The sequence below is a fragment of the Aotus nancymaae genome, unplaced genomic scaffold, assembly GCF_030222135.1.
Source record: "Aotus nancymaae isolate 86718 unplaced genomic scaffold, 86718_ANA_hifiasm-v0.15.2.pri h1tg000106l, whole genome shotgun sequence".
Taxonomy (NCBI): Eukaryota; Metazoa; Chordata; class Mammalia; order Primates; family Aotidae; genus Aotus; species Aotus nancymaae.
This window is the reverse complement of record NW_026988521.1, coordinates 1,933,281-1,949,402: the sequence shown is the minus strand read 5'-3', so window position 1 is coordinate 1,949,402 and position 16,122 is coordinate 1,933,281. Positions and strand designations below refer to the sequence as shown.

The window sequence follows — 16,122 nt, the reverse complement described above, 5'->3', positions numbered from 1 at the left end:
GGGCAAATGCTGAAGGCAGCTCCACAGGAGACACAGAGGCAGGACTGGAGCCCAGCCAGGCCCTGAGGAAGATGGGCGGAGTCCCCTCTCTGGGGCTTAGGAAGGTTTCAAGGGAAGCGATCGGGAAACCACGTTGGCTGGGAGTTGAACGTGTGAGGGGCCGAGGCGCGGCGGAGCATGGCGACCACGTGGGGCTGAGGTTCTAGGGCAGCAACAGCACCTGCCTGTGTGGACGTCTGGGTCTGCGATGTCTGCCGGGTGTTAACCTGTGCCATCTTGACTTTTTCCTTCTCAGTGTGCCTTCTCACTTTGCAGAGGGCACAGTAGGCTGGTGAAAGCTCGCTTTGTCTGGGGCTGCTGATTTGTTTGGGGGTGCAGACAGTTAAACCCAGAAGAGGAGAAGTCCCATTCCACAGCCTGAGGCCCTGCCACAGGGCTAGCACCCAGGGAGAACTTGGGTTAGAACTGCAGGTTTCAGGCCCCACCCAACACCCAGAAGGCCAGTCAGAAATGTAGGGTGGGGGTGGCACCAAGCACCCATGATGTGATGCCCTCTCCTGCATTTTGGGGTGACAGGATGCCCCCCTGGCATGCACCACAGGGAGCAAGGTGTGCTGAGCCCCAGGCTCTGTGCCGGGTGGCTGCTGGAGGCTCTACCTGGCTGGGTCTTGGGGAAAGGGGTCACTGGGAGCCCTGACTTTCAGGCTCTGGGTGGACCAACCAGCACTGACACTCACCCCAGCCAAGGAACGTGAGGGCCCGCTGTAGACAACTGCAGGACACGCCCTCCTGGGAGGCGGTACCTGCTGGCCCTTCTCTCTCTTCCACCCCACGTCGCCTGGTCACTGTATTTTCCAGGCCTGGGCTTGGGAACTTGAGTTTCTGGGCCCCTCACACCTGCCCTACCCCTTGGAGTTGACCTGTGGTGGGAAGTGCCTAATGAGGGCCACCTCTTGCTGCCACCCACCTACCTCAGAGTCTACTGTCTTCTCTTGACTTCCATAGCAAGTGCGTTCTGGGCAAGTGGGGGCGTCTGTGAGCCTGGGAGCACCCCATTCCTGTGGGCCATGGGGTCTGGCCAGGGTTCCATCTGTGTGATAATGAAATCGAAGGCTCATGGCACAGGCGTGGGTCACTTGGTTGTGCTGGCCTCATCCCTCAGGACGGATGAGGAGTACGGGGCTCCCAGCCCACTCCCCAGCTCCCCCTGCCTGTGAAGCAGTGTGCGCCCGCTGTGGGCAGGGTGAGGCAGGCCCCCTGTGTGGTGACTGCATGGTCTGTCTTCTCCATGGAGCCCAGCAGTGCTGATGCCTCCCTGTGCCCCTTCCCCGACCCGCCAAATTCATGTCCAGCAGGGGTTGCCCCACTTCCCAGTAGGGATCGGTTACATGCTGGGTGCCAAGGAGGCCGAGTGGCACAGTGTCAACTGGCGAGAATGGGGAGGGTGGCATTTGACGGGCTCTTAAAGGAGCAGGAGAAGTTTGCCAGGCCTGGCATACAATGGGCAAGTTGGCAGAGCAGCAGCTGGTACGCACAAGCAGGGTGCAGACCCCTGTGGTGGACAGGATGGGGCCTCTGGAGCAGGGAGGAGGGAGGTGAGGCTGGCGGGTATGTGGGAGGCAGGAAGGAGGTGCTTCTGGCTGGCCCGGCCCTCCCAAGTGCACGATGCCTGCCAGGTGGGGCCCAGGCTCAGAGCCTACCTGTTGGACTGGGAACAGTGTGAAGGGCTTTGTTCTGGGGGTGTGCACACACTGTCTGCCTCTCTGCTTCTTCCAAGAGGTATGGCAGCCCTGTGGGTGGTCTGAGGTCCAGCATCCACTCCCCAGTCCCTTCGGCGCCATCTCTGTCCTGCCTGCATCCGGGGCCTGCTCCATGTCTTTCTGTGCACTGGGGCTCCTGGCTAGCAGCACAGGGGGAGCTGGGAGCAGGGCACAGGGCCTCGGCACATCCCTGGGTGAGGGGTAGCCTGGCCACTGAGGCCATGTCTGGGGAGATCCCTGGGCCTGGGTGGTGCAGAGCCTGTTTCAGAGCCTGTGAGTCTGGGCAGGGGGTGCCACAGAGTTCTGTTTTCTCCACTGGGCAAAGCTGAGAATGACTAAGGATGAGGAGGGTGCTACGGGGGTGTTGTGTGCTATGAGGCCTCAACAGCTGCTGCTGGCTTGGACTGAGCAGTGAGCTGCCTCAGGGTGACTGCCTCCTGCCTGGGCCTGGGCCTTCGCCGAGAGCCTGCCCTTCTGGGAAGGAGGACACTTGAGGTCAGGGAGATGCAGCTGCTGCCAGGTGTTCAGTATCCTCCTGTGAAAGTCCCTCTGTGGGTGCCCACATGGCCCTTCCTGGAGCAGAGGCTGTGTCCTGCACGTCCTTTTGGACCTGCTACCTTTGGGCCATTGCCCATCCTCCTGCCCCATGGGAATGAGTGACCAGGTCCAAAGAAGGTGGGCTAGCAGGAGGCTTGTCCCACAGTGCACCGAGTTTGGCCAGCCCTGGGTGCTGGGGACAGGGTGAAACTGGGGGAGCAGCTTGGGGAGGCCCAGCCTGGAGGGCCTGGTGCACACTTGCCTCTGTGTTCTAGGTGAGCAGGTGCGGGAGGAGTCAGGGAGGCTGAGGCGCCAGTGCTGGAGTGGCAGCTGCTTGACACCTCCTGACCACAGCCAGAGCCTGGGAGAAGAGCCTCAGAGGGAAGCCAGGTCTCCAGGCTCTGCCTCTGCCCAGCCCCCTCTGAGGACCGGAGAGGGAATGTAGCTCCGGCGTGGAAGGCTGGCGAGAGTGCAGGAACTGTCAGTAGGGCAGCCTCCCTGAGCGGAACCCGGGGCAGACCCTGAGAGTGAGCATGCTGACAGCTGCTCCTGCTGGCACCCTGCGTGACCTCCTGGTAACCGCCACCTGGAGCTTGCCAGGTGCCACAGCTCCTAAGACACAGAGCAGGGAGATGGCTCTGCAGCCTGCCTGGCAGCCGGGGTCCCCACTGCAACCACCCCTCCAAATGGGAAGGCCGAGCCCAACCTGTAGCTGCCCAGCTGGAGTGTGGTGTGCCATGAGAGCACAAGGCAGGGAGGCTCAGGCCTGCCCTCCGGTGGTCAGGGTCAGGCCCGGCATCATGGGGAGAGCCTACCCTGTGGTGGACATGCCGGCCATGGCCTGGCAGAGGCTGGTGTGGAGTCTGGGTGCCTTGCTGTGTCCGGGAGAGGGGCTGCAGGCTGCAAGGAAGCTCAAGTCCATGTCTGTCCCACCCCTGTACTGTGGGGACCCCAAGCGCCCAGGCTGCATGTGGCCCATCCACATCTGCGCTTCCTCTTCCTCAGACCCCATGCCCTGTGCTCTGGAGAGAGAGCAGAATGGGAGCCCTGGAGCCCATGGGCCCTGACCCTGCTCCCTGCCTGGCTTTGGCCACTCCCAGCACTGCCCCCAGAGGCCTGTGCTTGTCGCCTTTTAAGGCGAAGATTTCTGTGAGAAGCTGAAAGGGAAACATTTCCCTGGCATTCAGGGAGCATTTTTTCCTTTCTCTTTCTCTTAAATAAACCATTACCAACTTTTCAAAACAGAACAAAGGAAGAAAATAAGGACAAGGTCAGGTTGCCGCATAGACCTTTGGTCCCCATCACCCTGTGGCCTCCCCAGGCCTGGTGGAGAGCAGGGACGGTGGAGCTTCAGGCCAGGCTCCCGCCTGATACCAGGGGCTCGGTGCTCACAGCCAGTCAGGAAGGCAGGTGCCTGCTCTGTGCCCTGCATAAGGCCTGCAGTGTGTTTTCACTGGGGCCACTGGGGATGGGGTAGGCCGGCCAACTCAGAAGAAACCAGGAGTGAGAGGGTTTGCTTCTCCTCTCCTTCCAAGAGCACTGGAAAGCTGGAGGCTAGGCTCTGGGGGCCCTAATCCCTGGGCCCCTCCCTGGTTAGAGGAGGTGGTAAGGATGCCCTCCATGCAGGGCCCTATGATGACAAGTGATAGCGCCAGCCCTTCCTCCCCAGGAGGTGCTGTGCCGGACAGCTCCACTGGCCCTCTGCGGAGCAGTCTCTTCGCTGGTGTCCCCACAAGCCTGGCAGGGAGGCAGGGTTGCCCCGATGGTCTCAGGCAGCTCTCTCTACACCTGCGCTTGCCACAAGTGACCCCATGGGCAGACCTTGGGTCTGGTGGGCACACAGTGACCACACCGTGTCTCCTCTCTTGGCAGGAAGTCTAAAGCCAAGCCCAATGGCAAGAAGCCTGCTGCGGAGGAGAGGAAGGCCTACCTGGAGCCCGAGCACACCAAGGCCAGGATCACCGACTTCCAGTTCAAGGAGCTGGTGGTGCTGCCCCGCGAGATTGACCTTAACGAGTGGCTGGCTAGCAACAGTGCGCGTGGGCCTGGGGGTGGGGCCCTTCCCTCCTCCCTGCTCCGCCAGCAACAGTGCGCGTGGGCCTGGGGGTGTGCCCCTTCCCTCCTCTCCGCTCCTCCTGGAAGGCCATCCTCGAGGAGGACCCCCACAGCTGGTGCTCAGCAGCCCCCTGCTTCGAGGGGAGAGCGTGGCCTGTGGACTGGTGGAGCTCACCCAGCCGAGCTCCCGCACCTGTTGCTGGAAGCAGGGGTGGACGGGGTGGCTCAGCCCTGGCGTTTTTCATATCTGGCTCCTTCTCTTCTCTTCCAGCCACAACATTTTTCCACCACATCAACCTGCAGTATAGCACCATCTCAGAGTTCTGCACAGGAGAGACGTGTCAGACGATGGCCGTGTGCAACACGTGAGTGCCGCCTGCCTACAGCCTGACTCCTCTTGGGAGCCCCTGTCACCCCAAGCTCCTGTCCTCTCGGACTCCGTTCTCACCTAGAGATCCTGAGAAGTCTTAGCACAGGCCTTCCACCACAGCATCCACCTCCTGTCCCTCAGGGGCCAATGGCCCAGCCAGTTGGGTCCCCGGTGGGGTCCGGGAGGTGCAGGAGCTGGTGGGGATTGATGGGGTGTGTTTCTAGGGGCAGAGATGTTTCCAAAGGGAATGCCCTAAGATTACAGAGAGCTCCTCTCGGCCGACTCCCGTGAGAGCTCTCTGTGGGCCCTAGAGGGACAGTGGGGGCTGGGCTGGGCAGGCCACAGCTCCTTGCTCCACCACTCATTTCGTGGGGGCTCAGGTGCCATCTCCATGACTGTGCAACAGGCCTGTTGCTGGTAGCTCTCTCCTGGAAGCACTATGCCCTGATTTCCTCAGTAAGTGGGTGTCGCTTAGTGGCCCTGGGCACCCCACTTGCGTAGCATAGGAAGGAGTGCCACCAGGCCTGGGTTGCTGGAGGCTGCAGGCAGGAGGAGGCTGAGTCTGGTGGGCTCAGCCTGGGACGTGTGTGGCTGGGGAGGGCGGAAGCTTCCCCTGATATCCCGCTGTTGTCAGTGCACGCAGGTCAGGGACAGAAGGTGGGCTTGTGAGTGCATCCCGAAAGTCATCCTGCCCACAGACATGGCTTTCCTGGCCCTGGCACCGGGAGACGTGGTCCCCAGACAAAGCTGAGTTCTGTCCTCAAGAAGCCACGGAGAGCTTCTTCACAGGCAGGTGGCAGGCGTCCCCTTGGCATCAGTCCTACTGGCCCTGCCCTCATGGCCCCCACACGTCACAGCTGGGTTTGGTTCTGGTTGACACAGGGGCAGGTACAGACAACAACTGGCTTCACTCTCTTAATTCCCCAGGAAGATGAGGTGTCATGGCCAGGCCCAGCCCGGGAAGATGATGGGGACAGTGCTTATCACCCTGAGGGGCGCAAGCTCAATGTGAGATGAAGGTGGCCTCTGTGGATCAGGCGCAGAGGTGATCCTGAGGTGGCAGAGCAGTGCCCGAGAGCTACACAAGAGCCTTGTGTCCACTGTGGCTCCAGAGCTGCCTGTGGCCAAGCACTGGCCGAGCGGCCCTGCTCCTGGGCAGGCAGGGCCCAGCACCCTTCCAGTGGCTCTGCTCCTGGTGCTCTGTGGCACTGGGTTTGTTTGGAAAAGGGGTTCCTTGGAGGAGCAAAGGACGTGGAGTTGGGCAGACCTACGTCCCCTTGGAGGGCCTAGGCCACTCAGGGTCCTTGGCATCTGGAACCAGCATCGTGGTGGTAGTAGATGGCTGTGAATGAACTGCATATAATGTCTTCCCAGGAATCCTTTCAAGCCAAGGGACAGAAATCCACTCAAATAAGAAACACAGAAGCTTCCCAGAGGGCCTCAGGGCCACTTGCCACCTGTAAGACCAGTAGGTCTGCCTGGTAGCATGAGGGCCCTGGGGTTGAGGCATGTGTCCTCCCTGCTGGCGCCTGTAGGACAGTCCCAAAAAGGTTGATGTCGGACTCAGAAGAAAGGGGATGGGACCAGAAACACACTGTAGCAATAATGGCTGAGAGCTTCCCACAGATACAAACCTGCAGACTTAAGCTGAGCAGACCCCATGTAAGGCTAAACAGCCATGTGCAGACGTCCACAAACCAAACGCTGAGAACTGGGAGCAAAGAAAAAGCCCTTGGCAGCTGTCCTTCATCAGCAGGTGGCCTGGTGCTGACAAAGGATGCCACAGTGAATGACTCTGGCGCTCGCTAGAAACCCAGGAGGCCAGAAGGAAGACGGAAGCCCCACGCATCTTACAGTGCTGGGAGAAAAGAATGGTCACCCCGGAATTCCACATCCGGCCAGTGTCCAAAGTCGCTCCAAACCAAGAGCCCTCACAGCCAGCCGACCTGCTCCAGAGACGCCCTGTAGGGCTCTCCCGACAGAAGGAGATCCTCCTTCCCCTGAGTGTCTGGAGATGCGAGTGATGGTGCAAGAAGACAAGGGCAGTGTCCGGCCGTGCCCGTGCAGCGCCGTTCCCAGGACAGCTATGGCGGGGTGGGTCCTGTGGCGGTGGAGGGCCTGTGGCGGTGGTCGGGCTGTAGGTGGGAGAGCTGCCACGCTCCAGTGTAAGCGTGTGTGCGGGTGCCACATCGAGCGCACAGGGTTAAGGTGCCTGCTACAACCCTTTGAGCAGCCTTGCAGAGCTTGTGTGTAGAGACAGAGTTGTCATACATATTTCAAATGAAATACAGAAACATTCAAATGGCCCAAAAGAAAGCCCAAAGGAACAAGCAACAGAGGCAGCAAACAGCAAATAGTGGAAAACCTAAATGCTGACTGATCAGCAGACGGGACTGGTGTAAATGCACCAGTCAGGACAGCGTATGAGGATAGATTTTTAAACTAAGCCAGCTCTCTGGTGTCTGCCAGAACCTCATTTGTTGTATTTCATTTGGGATGCTGTCACGAAACGTGATAGACTTGGTGGCTTGTGAACAACAGAATTTTATTTCTTGCAGTTCTGGAGGCTGAAAGTCCAAGGTCAAGATCAGATCTGCTGTCTGTGGACCAGTAAGGGGGCACTGATGACATCACTGAGTCTGATTAGCCCGATTCAGTGTCTGGTGATGGCCCCTCCTGGTCCACAGACAGCACCTTCCTGCTGGAAGGAAGGTGGGTGAGGGAACTCCGTCGGGCCTTAGAAGAGCACTCATTCTGTTCATGAGTGTTCTGCCTTGCAACCTCATCACCTCCCACAGGCCCCATTTCCAAATACCCTCAAATCTGGGGTTCAGCTTTCAACACAGGAATTGGGTACCAGTGTCCCGTATGTAGCATCACCATAGATTCTGTGGTGTAGGCAGGTTAGAAGTAGGAGGACAGAAGAAGAGGGGCTGAGAAAACCCACCTCAGAAGGGGGTGGGAGTGGCTATTTCAGGCCAAGTGAGACCTGGAGGGAAGAAATGAGCAGGAGTGAAAAGGTTCTAGCTTTAGAAAAGGGGCAGCTCTTGAGGAAGAGAGATCATGCCATAAACGTGTATGCACAAACAGCAAGGCTTTGGACACACAACACACTGAAGGCGCTGCAGGAGAAACAGGCAGAATCACAGCATTGCTGCAGATTCCAGCACTCCTCTGTTGACAGAGCCTCCGAGACAAGACAGTGAGGGCAGGGAGCCTGATGACACCACCAGTCAGCTGGATCGACAGTGCAGCCTCAGCAGCACAACTCCATCTTTTTAGCTCACAAAGACAAGCCACCACAGTGGATCACACCTGCCACAGAAGAGCCTTTAACACATTTTTAAAAACCAGGACCATATGAGTAAGTTTCCTGACCATGGTGGAGTTAAACTGGAAATCAGCAACAGAAAACAGGGAAGTCTCCAAACACTTGCACATCAACACACTTCTAAATAATCCATTGGTCAGAGAGGACATCTCAAGAAAAATTTAAAACTTTCAAAAACCGTACACACATTAAAATACAGCATGTCAGAATTTGAGACATAACGAAAGCAGTGCCTAGAGGGGATTTACAGGATTAAATGCTGTTTTACAGAAAGAAGATGACTTTCAATCTAACTTTCCAACTTTAAAAAGCTTGAGAGAAAGCAAAATAAACCCGAAGCAGAAGAAAGTAAATAAGAACAAAAGCACCCAAATTTATTTTTAAGACAATAGGGGAAATCAATGAAATCAAAATGTGATTACTTGAAAAGATAATAAAATTGGTAAACCTTTAGTAGATACAAAGATAAGAGAGAAAATGCAGTTACCAATAAAGAGGAGTGAGTGTTACTCTCAACCCTGTGGATGTAAAGAGAAGTGTCACTCTCAACCCCGTGGATGTAAAGAGGAGTGTCACTCTCAACCCCGTGGATGTAAAGACGAGTGTCACTCTCAACCCCGTGGATGTAAAGACGAGTGTCACTCTCAACCCCGTGGATGTAAAGACGAGTGTCACTCTCAACCCCGTGGATGTAAAGACGAGTGTCACTCTCAACCCCGTGGATGTAAAGTGGAGTGTCACTCTCAACCCCGTGGATGTAAAGAGGAGTGTCACTCTCAACCCCGTGGATGTAAAGTGGAGTGTCACTCTAAACCCCGTGGATGTAAAGTGGAGTGTCACTCTCAACCCCGTGGATGTAAAGTGGAGTGTCACTCTCAACCCCGTGGATGTAAAGACGAGTGTCACTCTAAACCCCGTGGATGTAAAGTGGAGTGTCACTCTAAACCCCGTGGATGTAAAGAGGAGTGTCACTCTCAACCCCGTGGATGTAAAGTGGAGTGTCACTCTCAACCCCGTGGATGTAAAGAGGAGTGTCACTCTCAACCCCGTGGATGTAAAGACGAGTGTCACTCTCAACCCCGTGGATGTAAAGACGAGTGTCACTCTCAACCCCGTGGATGTAAAGACGAGTGTCACTCTCAACCCCGTGGATGTAAAGACGAGTGTCACTCTCAACCCCGTGGATGTAAAGACGAGTGTCACTCTCAACCCCGTGGATGTAAAGACGAGTGTCACTCTCAACCCCGTGGATGTAAAGTGGAGTGTCACTCTCAACCCCGTGGATGTAAAGTGGAGTGTCACTCTCAACCCCGTGGATGTAAAGAGGAGTGTCACTCTCAACCCCGTGGATGTAAAGTGGAGTGTCACTCTAAACCCCGTGGATGTAAAGTGGAGTGTCACTCTAAACCCCGTGGATGTAAAGAGGAGTGTCACTCTCAACCCCGTGGATGTAAAGTGGAGTGTCACTCTCAACCCCGTGGATGTAAATTGGAGTGTCACTCTAAACCCCGTGGATGTAAAGTGGAGTGTCACTCTAAACCCCGTGGATGTAAAGAGGAGTGTCACTCTAAACCCCGTGGATGTAAAGTGGAGTGTCACTCTCAACCCCGTGGATGTAAAGACGAGTGTCACTCTCAACCCCGTGGATGTAAAGAGGAGTGTCACTCTCAACCCCGTGGATGTAAAGTGGAGTGTCACTCTCAACCCCGTGGATGTAAAGTGGAGTGTCACTCTAAACCCCGTGGATGTAAAGTGGAGTGTCACTCTAAACCCCGTGGATGTAAAGTGGAGTGTCACTCTAAACCCCGTGGATGTAAAGAGGAGTGTCACTCTAAACCCCGTGGATGTAAAGACGAGTGTCACTCTCAACCCCGTGGATGTAAAGACGAGTGTCACTCTCAACCCCGTGGATGTAAAGACGAGTGTCACTCTCAACCCCGTGGATGTAAAGAGGAGTGTCACTCTAAACCCCGTGGATGTAAAGAGGAGTGTCACTCTAAACCCCGTGGATGTAAAGTGGAGTGTCACTCTAAACCCCGTGGATGTAAAGTGGAGTGTCACTCTAAACCCCGTGGATGTAAAGTGGAGTGTCACTCTAAACCCCATGGATGTAAAGAGAATGTCACTCTAAACCCTGTGGATGTAAAGTGGAGTGTCACTCTAAACTCCGTGAATATAAAGAGAAATGTCACTCTAAACCCCGTGGATGTAAAGTGGAGTATTGCTGTAAACCCCTTGGATGTTAAAAGGATAATAAGGAAGTATTACAAAAAATAACCCTCTGTGCACATCAGTTTTACAGCTTGGATTAAATGGACCAACTCTTTGGAAAGCATAAAATACCAAAACTAGCCCAAGATAGGCAGTGCCGTAAGGTAAGAAAAAGGAATAAAAGAAACCCAAATTGGAAAAGAAAGAAAACAGTAGGTCCCCCTTCTCTACGGTTTCAGTTACCCATGCTCAACTATGGTCTGAAAATGTTAAATGGAAAAATTCCAGAGATAAACAGTAAGTTTTGAGCTGCACACTGTTTTGAGTGGCGTGGTGCAGTCTCGGCTGTCCTGCTCCAGGCGCGTGTCCTCCTCCCTCGGCCCAGCTGGGCCTCAGCCCCCCTGAGCCGTCCACTGCTGCAGTGCCAGGTGCTTGTGGTCAGACTGCCCTTAATTGACGTAGGCGGCCCACAGTGCAAGAGTATGATGCTGGTGATTCAGATCCGCCAAAGAGAAGACATAAAGTGCTTCCCTGACCTAAAGGTGAAAAGGTGAATGAATGTTCTTGAGTAGAAAGAAAATTGTGTGCTGAGGTTGGTAAGATCTAAGGTAGGAACAAATCTCCATGAAATTGTGAGGAAGGGAAAAAAAGTCACTTTAATGAAACTATGAAAGTGGCAGCCACGGTGCGTGTGCAGCACTTGGATCTGTGGGTGGAGGATGAGACCATGGGAGCAGCAGCATGGTCCAGGAGGCTATAGGAGGCCGGCAGGGGGCCCCCTGACATGTGACACAGCCGCTCACTGCAACTGACTGTCCCCAGTTTATAAATGACACTGGCTGTGGTGGCTCACACCTATAATCTTGGCTACTAAGGCCAGGAGTTTGAGACCAACCTAGCAACATAGCGAGACCCTATCTCAGTCAATCTGATCTTCCTGTCTTTATCTTAGTAACGTACGCATAGGAGAAAGCGCAGCATATTTAGGGTTCCGTGCTGTCCGTGGTTTCAGGCATCCCTGGGCTGTGGCAGTGCATCCCCTGTGGATGGGGGGTGTTGCTGTACCCCTGTGCACACATTGCGGGACTGGGAAGACCTCAAGGATTGCAGCAAATAATAATGATTACATTTAGCAAGGTCAACACACAGATCACTGATGGCTCTATGTTAGCAATGTGAAATTGAATACTGAATATTTAAAATGGCTCCAAAAGTAATGAGATTCTCAGTTATAACCCTAACAAGACATTCCCAGGATCTGCACCCTGGAAACTCCAAAATGCTGGTGCAGAAAATTGAACGTCTCCATCATGGAGAGACACACCACACTTATCTATCACCCGAGGTCTCCATCATGCAGAGACACACCACACTTATGTATCACCTGAGGTCTCCATCATGCAGAGACACACCACACTTATCTATCACCCGAGGTCTCCATCATGGAGAGACACACCACACTTATCTATCACCCGAGGTCTCCATCATGCAGAGACACACCACACTTATCTATCACCCGAGGTCTCCATCATGAAGAGACACACCACACTTATCTATCACCCGAGGTCTCCATCATGCAGAGACACACCACACTTATCTATCACCTGAGTCTCCATAATGGAGAGACGCACTGCGCTTATCTATCACCTGATGTCTCTATCATGGAGAGACGTACCACGCTTATCACCTGTCTTCATCATTGAGAGACGCACCATGCTTACCACCTGAGGTCTCCATCATGGAGAGATGCACCACACTTATCACCTGAGGTCTTCATCATGGAGAGACGCACCACGCTTATCTATCACCTGAGGTCTGCATCATGGAGAGACGCACCACGCTTAACACGCGAGGTCTCCATCATGGAGAGACACACTGTGCTTACCACCTGGAAGATGACTGCAAACAGATTCTCCCCCAGACTGATCTGTTGGTTTAGTGCAGTCCCAAGCAAAATCTCAGCAGAGTCATAGACCAGTTCTAAAATTTATATGGAAGGGCAAATTGATTGAAATAGCTACAACGGTTTTGAAAAAAAGAGGAATCTCACATTTTTGAGACTTACTATGAAACTATAGAAATCAACAGTGTGCAGCGTTGAAGAAACGGATACACAGCTCCATGGAACAGAGTCCAGAGACAGACCCACAAACGTGTGGAGAGTCCAGAGATAGCCCCACACAAATGGGGCCCTCAGTTCTGACAAAGAGCAAAAGAAACTGAAGGGAGAAAGGATAGTCTGTTCAACAAATGCTGCTGGGAAAAGCACCAAACGCTGACTAACCCTCGTGCCTCATGCAAACGTCTAAAACTATGTTAAAGCTTCTGGAAGAAACCACAGGAAATCCTCACGACCTGGCATTAGGCAAAGAGTTCTTGGACTGACAGCAAAGGTGCGATCCATCGATGAAAAAGAACCAATGAATCTCACTTCATCAAAATTTAGAACTTTTGCTTCAAGAAAGACACTTTTAAGAGAAGACAAACTCCAGGCTGGGAGAGAAAGTATTTGCAAATCACATATCCCCCAAAGGACTGGTATCCAGAATACACAAAGAACTTACACAACTCATCAGCAAGAAAACAAAACAGTCCAGTTAACTGTTGGCAAAATAAATGAGCAGAACAGCTCACCGAAGAGGGTATAAGGATGGCAGGTGAGGCAATTCTGGATTGTGTGTCTAGCAATTAGCAAAATGCATGCCGAAGCCATGGGCAGACACTGTCCACCTGCTCACTTGCCCATCAGGACGTGGGTGCTGTCCAGGATGTGGCCGCCTGGGACTTTGTTCTGCTGGCAGGGACACGGATGAACAGATGAACACGCTGTGTCTGTCTCTGCAGGGGCTGTGCCTGGGCAGTGAGAAGCCGTGGACTCCCGACACGCCTACTGTGTGGCTGTGTCCTGGTGGCCTCCTGCGAGTGAGAGGGACCCGGCTCAGGAGGATACGCACAGCGTGACTCCTTCCCACGGCCCATTCCCAAGGAGCCATCCTGGCATGCTAGGGGCAGAGCAGCACAGCTGTGAGGGGCCACGTGAGCCACTCTATGTCCTGATTGTGGTCGTAAATGCGTGCACACATGGATAAAATTTCATTCTTAGAACCGTATACCAGAAACAGTTAAGTGATAAAAAGGAAAATGAAAAGGACACAGTAGAGTTCCATCTTGCAGAACAGACGGGACAATCCGCAGTGTCCCTCAGTCGCTGCTTTCTATGGGCTTTAGATTACGGAAACGTGTTTTCTGTCTCTGACCTCCATTGTTGTGTGACCAATCTCACACCTGTGGTCAGACGTCAGCGTGCAGTGTCAGCGTCCCTGGAGCCAGTGTCTGACTCCTGCAGAGTGCTGGGCTGTCCTGACTGGGTCCCCTCCCCAGAAATACGAGCCTCAACCTGGCCCTCGGGGGCCCAAGCCTCCCCTCTACCATCTGGGAACCCCAGGACAGTGGGAATACGTGCATCCTCCACATAGTTTTCAAGGAGCTGATGCCGAAAGGACTGTTGTCTCTGCATTCTCAGAGGGTCTGACAGCTCAGTGGCGATGCCTAAGGTGAGGCCTGCAGCCTGGGCAGGTGGGTGCGGAGGTCACACGGAGCTGTCCTGTGGGGAGGATGGCACCCAAGAGGCCGATGTGGGTGCTGCGTCCCCGTCCTCGTGGCCTGTCCGTTTTGGGGCCGCACTTTCCTTTTGGGTGGCCTGACTCAACCATGCATGGAGCACTCATGAGAGCTGGTTTAGCTCTGGAGGTGGGTGCCAGGAGGTGCTTGTCCTAGGGCCCTGGTGGTGTGGGGAGGTGGCCTGGCCGCCATTTTTCTTGCAGAGGGTGGGGTCCCAGCATGCAGGGCTTGCAGTGTCATCCTCTAGCCTCTTGGTAAACTGGTGACTCCCCCTTGGACCTGCAGTGCACAGGCTGAGGGGCTTTTTGGACACAGCAGAGGGGTGCCCAGAGACACCGGAGACCCCATGTCCAGCTAGAAGGATGGCTTCTCTCGCCACACCCCCAGTGGCCCTGTCTCGGACCTCGGGGCGTCTCCCCAGGTGCTGGGTGGGCTCTGGAATCCAGGGCACAATGCTTGGTGCCAGCTGAGAGAAGAGCAGCCTCTGGAGTGGAGCCTGGGTCCATCCTTCTCTGTGCTGCCCCATCCGGGGCCATTCCAGGCAGAACCGTGGCTGGATGAAGTGGGGTGGGAGCGGTTTGTGTTGAGCCTGGCACCGCGAGGCTCCTTGTTGGTCTGGCTGGGCAGTGGAGGCAATGCTGGTTGTGGCCACGCTGTGGCAGGGGTGTTTGCTCAGTGGCCAGTACTGCCTTATGCCATGTGGCCCCTTGCCAACTGGTGAGCTGGGAGCTGGCTCTCTGGGAGGAAACCCCACCCGTAGTGTTGGCGTGTCTCAGGTGTCAACAGTCCACCCACAGCGTTCTCCACTGCCTGTGGGTGGGACTGCGGCATCGCCCCAGTGCGCCCTGGTTCAGGCCTGTGGCGCAGCTACTGTGGGCATGGCCTTGGAGAACTGAGGCCCAGCGCCGTAGGGGTGGTGGTAGACTCCAGGTGAGTGCCCGGAGTCTTGGTGTTACGCTCAGGAAGGAGGGGTGTTAGGGGCTGGGGGTCACCTTATATTGACATGAACTAGAACATAGCCTTGTCATGGCTGGACCCAGCAGTAAGAGGCAAACCCAGGGTCTCCATGTCCTTGGGATGCTGCAGCCTGCTCGGGGGCCGCCAGTCTCACATCAGGACCGGCTGCCCTGCGTACCGGGACAAGAGGGGCCTCGGAGTGGGCCCTGTCCCAGCCAGGCTGCTGACTGCAGGTGCCCACAGAGGCCACTGCACTCTCCTGGATCCCCCGGAGAGAGGCTTGGCTTCTAGCAGTGAGAAGGGCGCTCCCAGAGGGTGGAGCCTGGCTGACAAGTCACAGCACAGCCTCCCGGGAAGGGAAGGAGCCTCTGTGCTTTTAAAATGCAACAGAAAAACAGCACACGTTTGTTTAAGTGAATACAACTGAAGCCACTTAGCAGAGGAGATGAAGATGACCCCTTCGTTTGATCACACGTGTTCGGCCATGTGGCTGGCAGGGTCCCCAGCGTGATCCTGGCTTAGTTCTAAGTCACCGCAGGGCGATCCCTCTGGCGTGCAGGGCGGTTGCCGTAGGCGTCAGGGGAGTGTGCCTGCCTGGGGAGGGAGACGCTTGGGTCTGCCACACCTCTGCTGCTGGCACCACCTCTGCCCGCAGATGACCTGGACGGGTGGGACCCAGTGGCTGGGTGGGTGTGCAGCGGGCACGCACCCTGACCATGTCTCTGTCCCCACAGACAGTACTACTGGTATGATGAGCGGGGGAAGAAGGTCAAGTGCACAGCCCCGCAGTACGTCGATTTTGTCATGAGCTCTGTGCAAAAGCTGGTGACGGATGAGGACGTGTTCCCTACAAAATACGGTTCGTCTTTCCCCCTCCAGCACTGGGTGGTCATCCTCACAGGGTGGGCAGGGGCATTCAGGACGTGGCTGTAAGCGACCAAGGCTCTGCTGCAGGGGGCAGAGGCATGGAGGGTGGTGGCTGTACTGCCCCAGACCCTGCTTAGTAGCATGGGGCCACCTGGGCTGTGGGGTGAGGCTGGAGCCCTTGGGCAGGGGTCAGCCCAGCCAGGGCCGAAGGCCGTCTGAACATGGCCCCTGTTAGTCTCTGCCTCTCATGCTGCTGTCACTGTCTAGCTTGTGGGGGCTTGGGCCGGGGAGCAGCTGCTGAGCCCGTGTCCAGATTTTGGTGGGGCTCCACCCCACTCCTGTGCTGCCAGAGGGACGTCAGGGGACAACAGGCCTGTGCCACCATTGCCCCTCCATCCCAGCCTGGGAGAGGG

The 16,122-nt window shown here is 55.5% G+C and overlaps 1 protein-coding gene across 4 annotated transcripts in view; it reads left to right on the top strand.

Annotated features, from left to right (window-relative positions):
- MOB2 (MOB kinase activator 2) overlaps positions 1 to 16,122 on the top strand; it is a 77,518-nt gene that overhangs the window by 60,029 nt on the left and 1,367 nt on the right. For all 4 annotated transcript variants that reach the window (XM_064370299.1, XM_012456130.3, XM_012456126.2 and 1 more), the window contains exons 2-4: positions 4,170 to 4,330; positions 4,624 to 4,717; positions 15,577 to 15,701. In XM_064370299.1, coding sequence (XP_064226369.1) covers positions 4,170 to 4,330; positions 4,624 to 4,717; positions 15,577 to 15,701 — 380 coding nt within the window. The remainder of the gene's footprint in view (positions 1 to 4,169; positions 4,331 to 4,623; positions 4,718 to 15,576; positions 15,702 to 16,122) is intronic.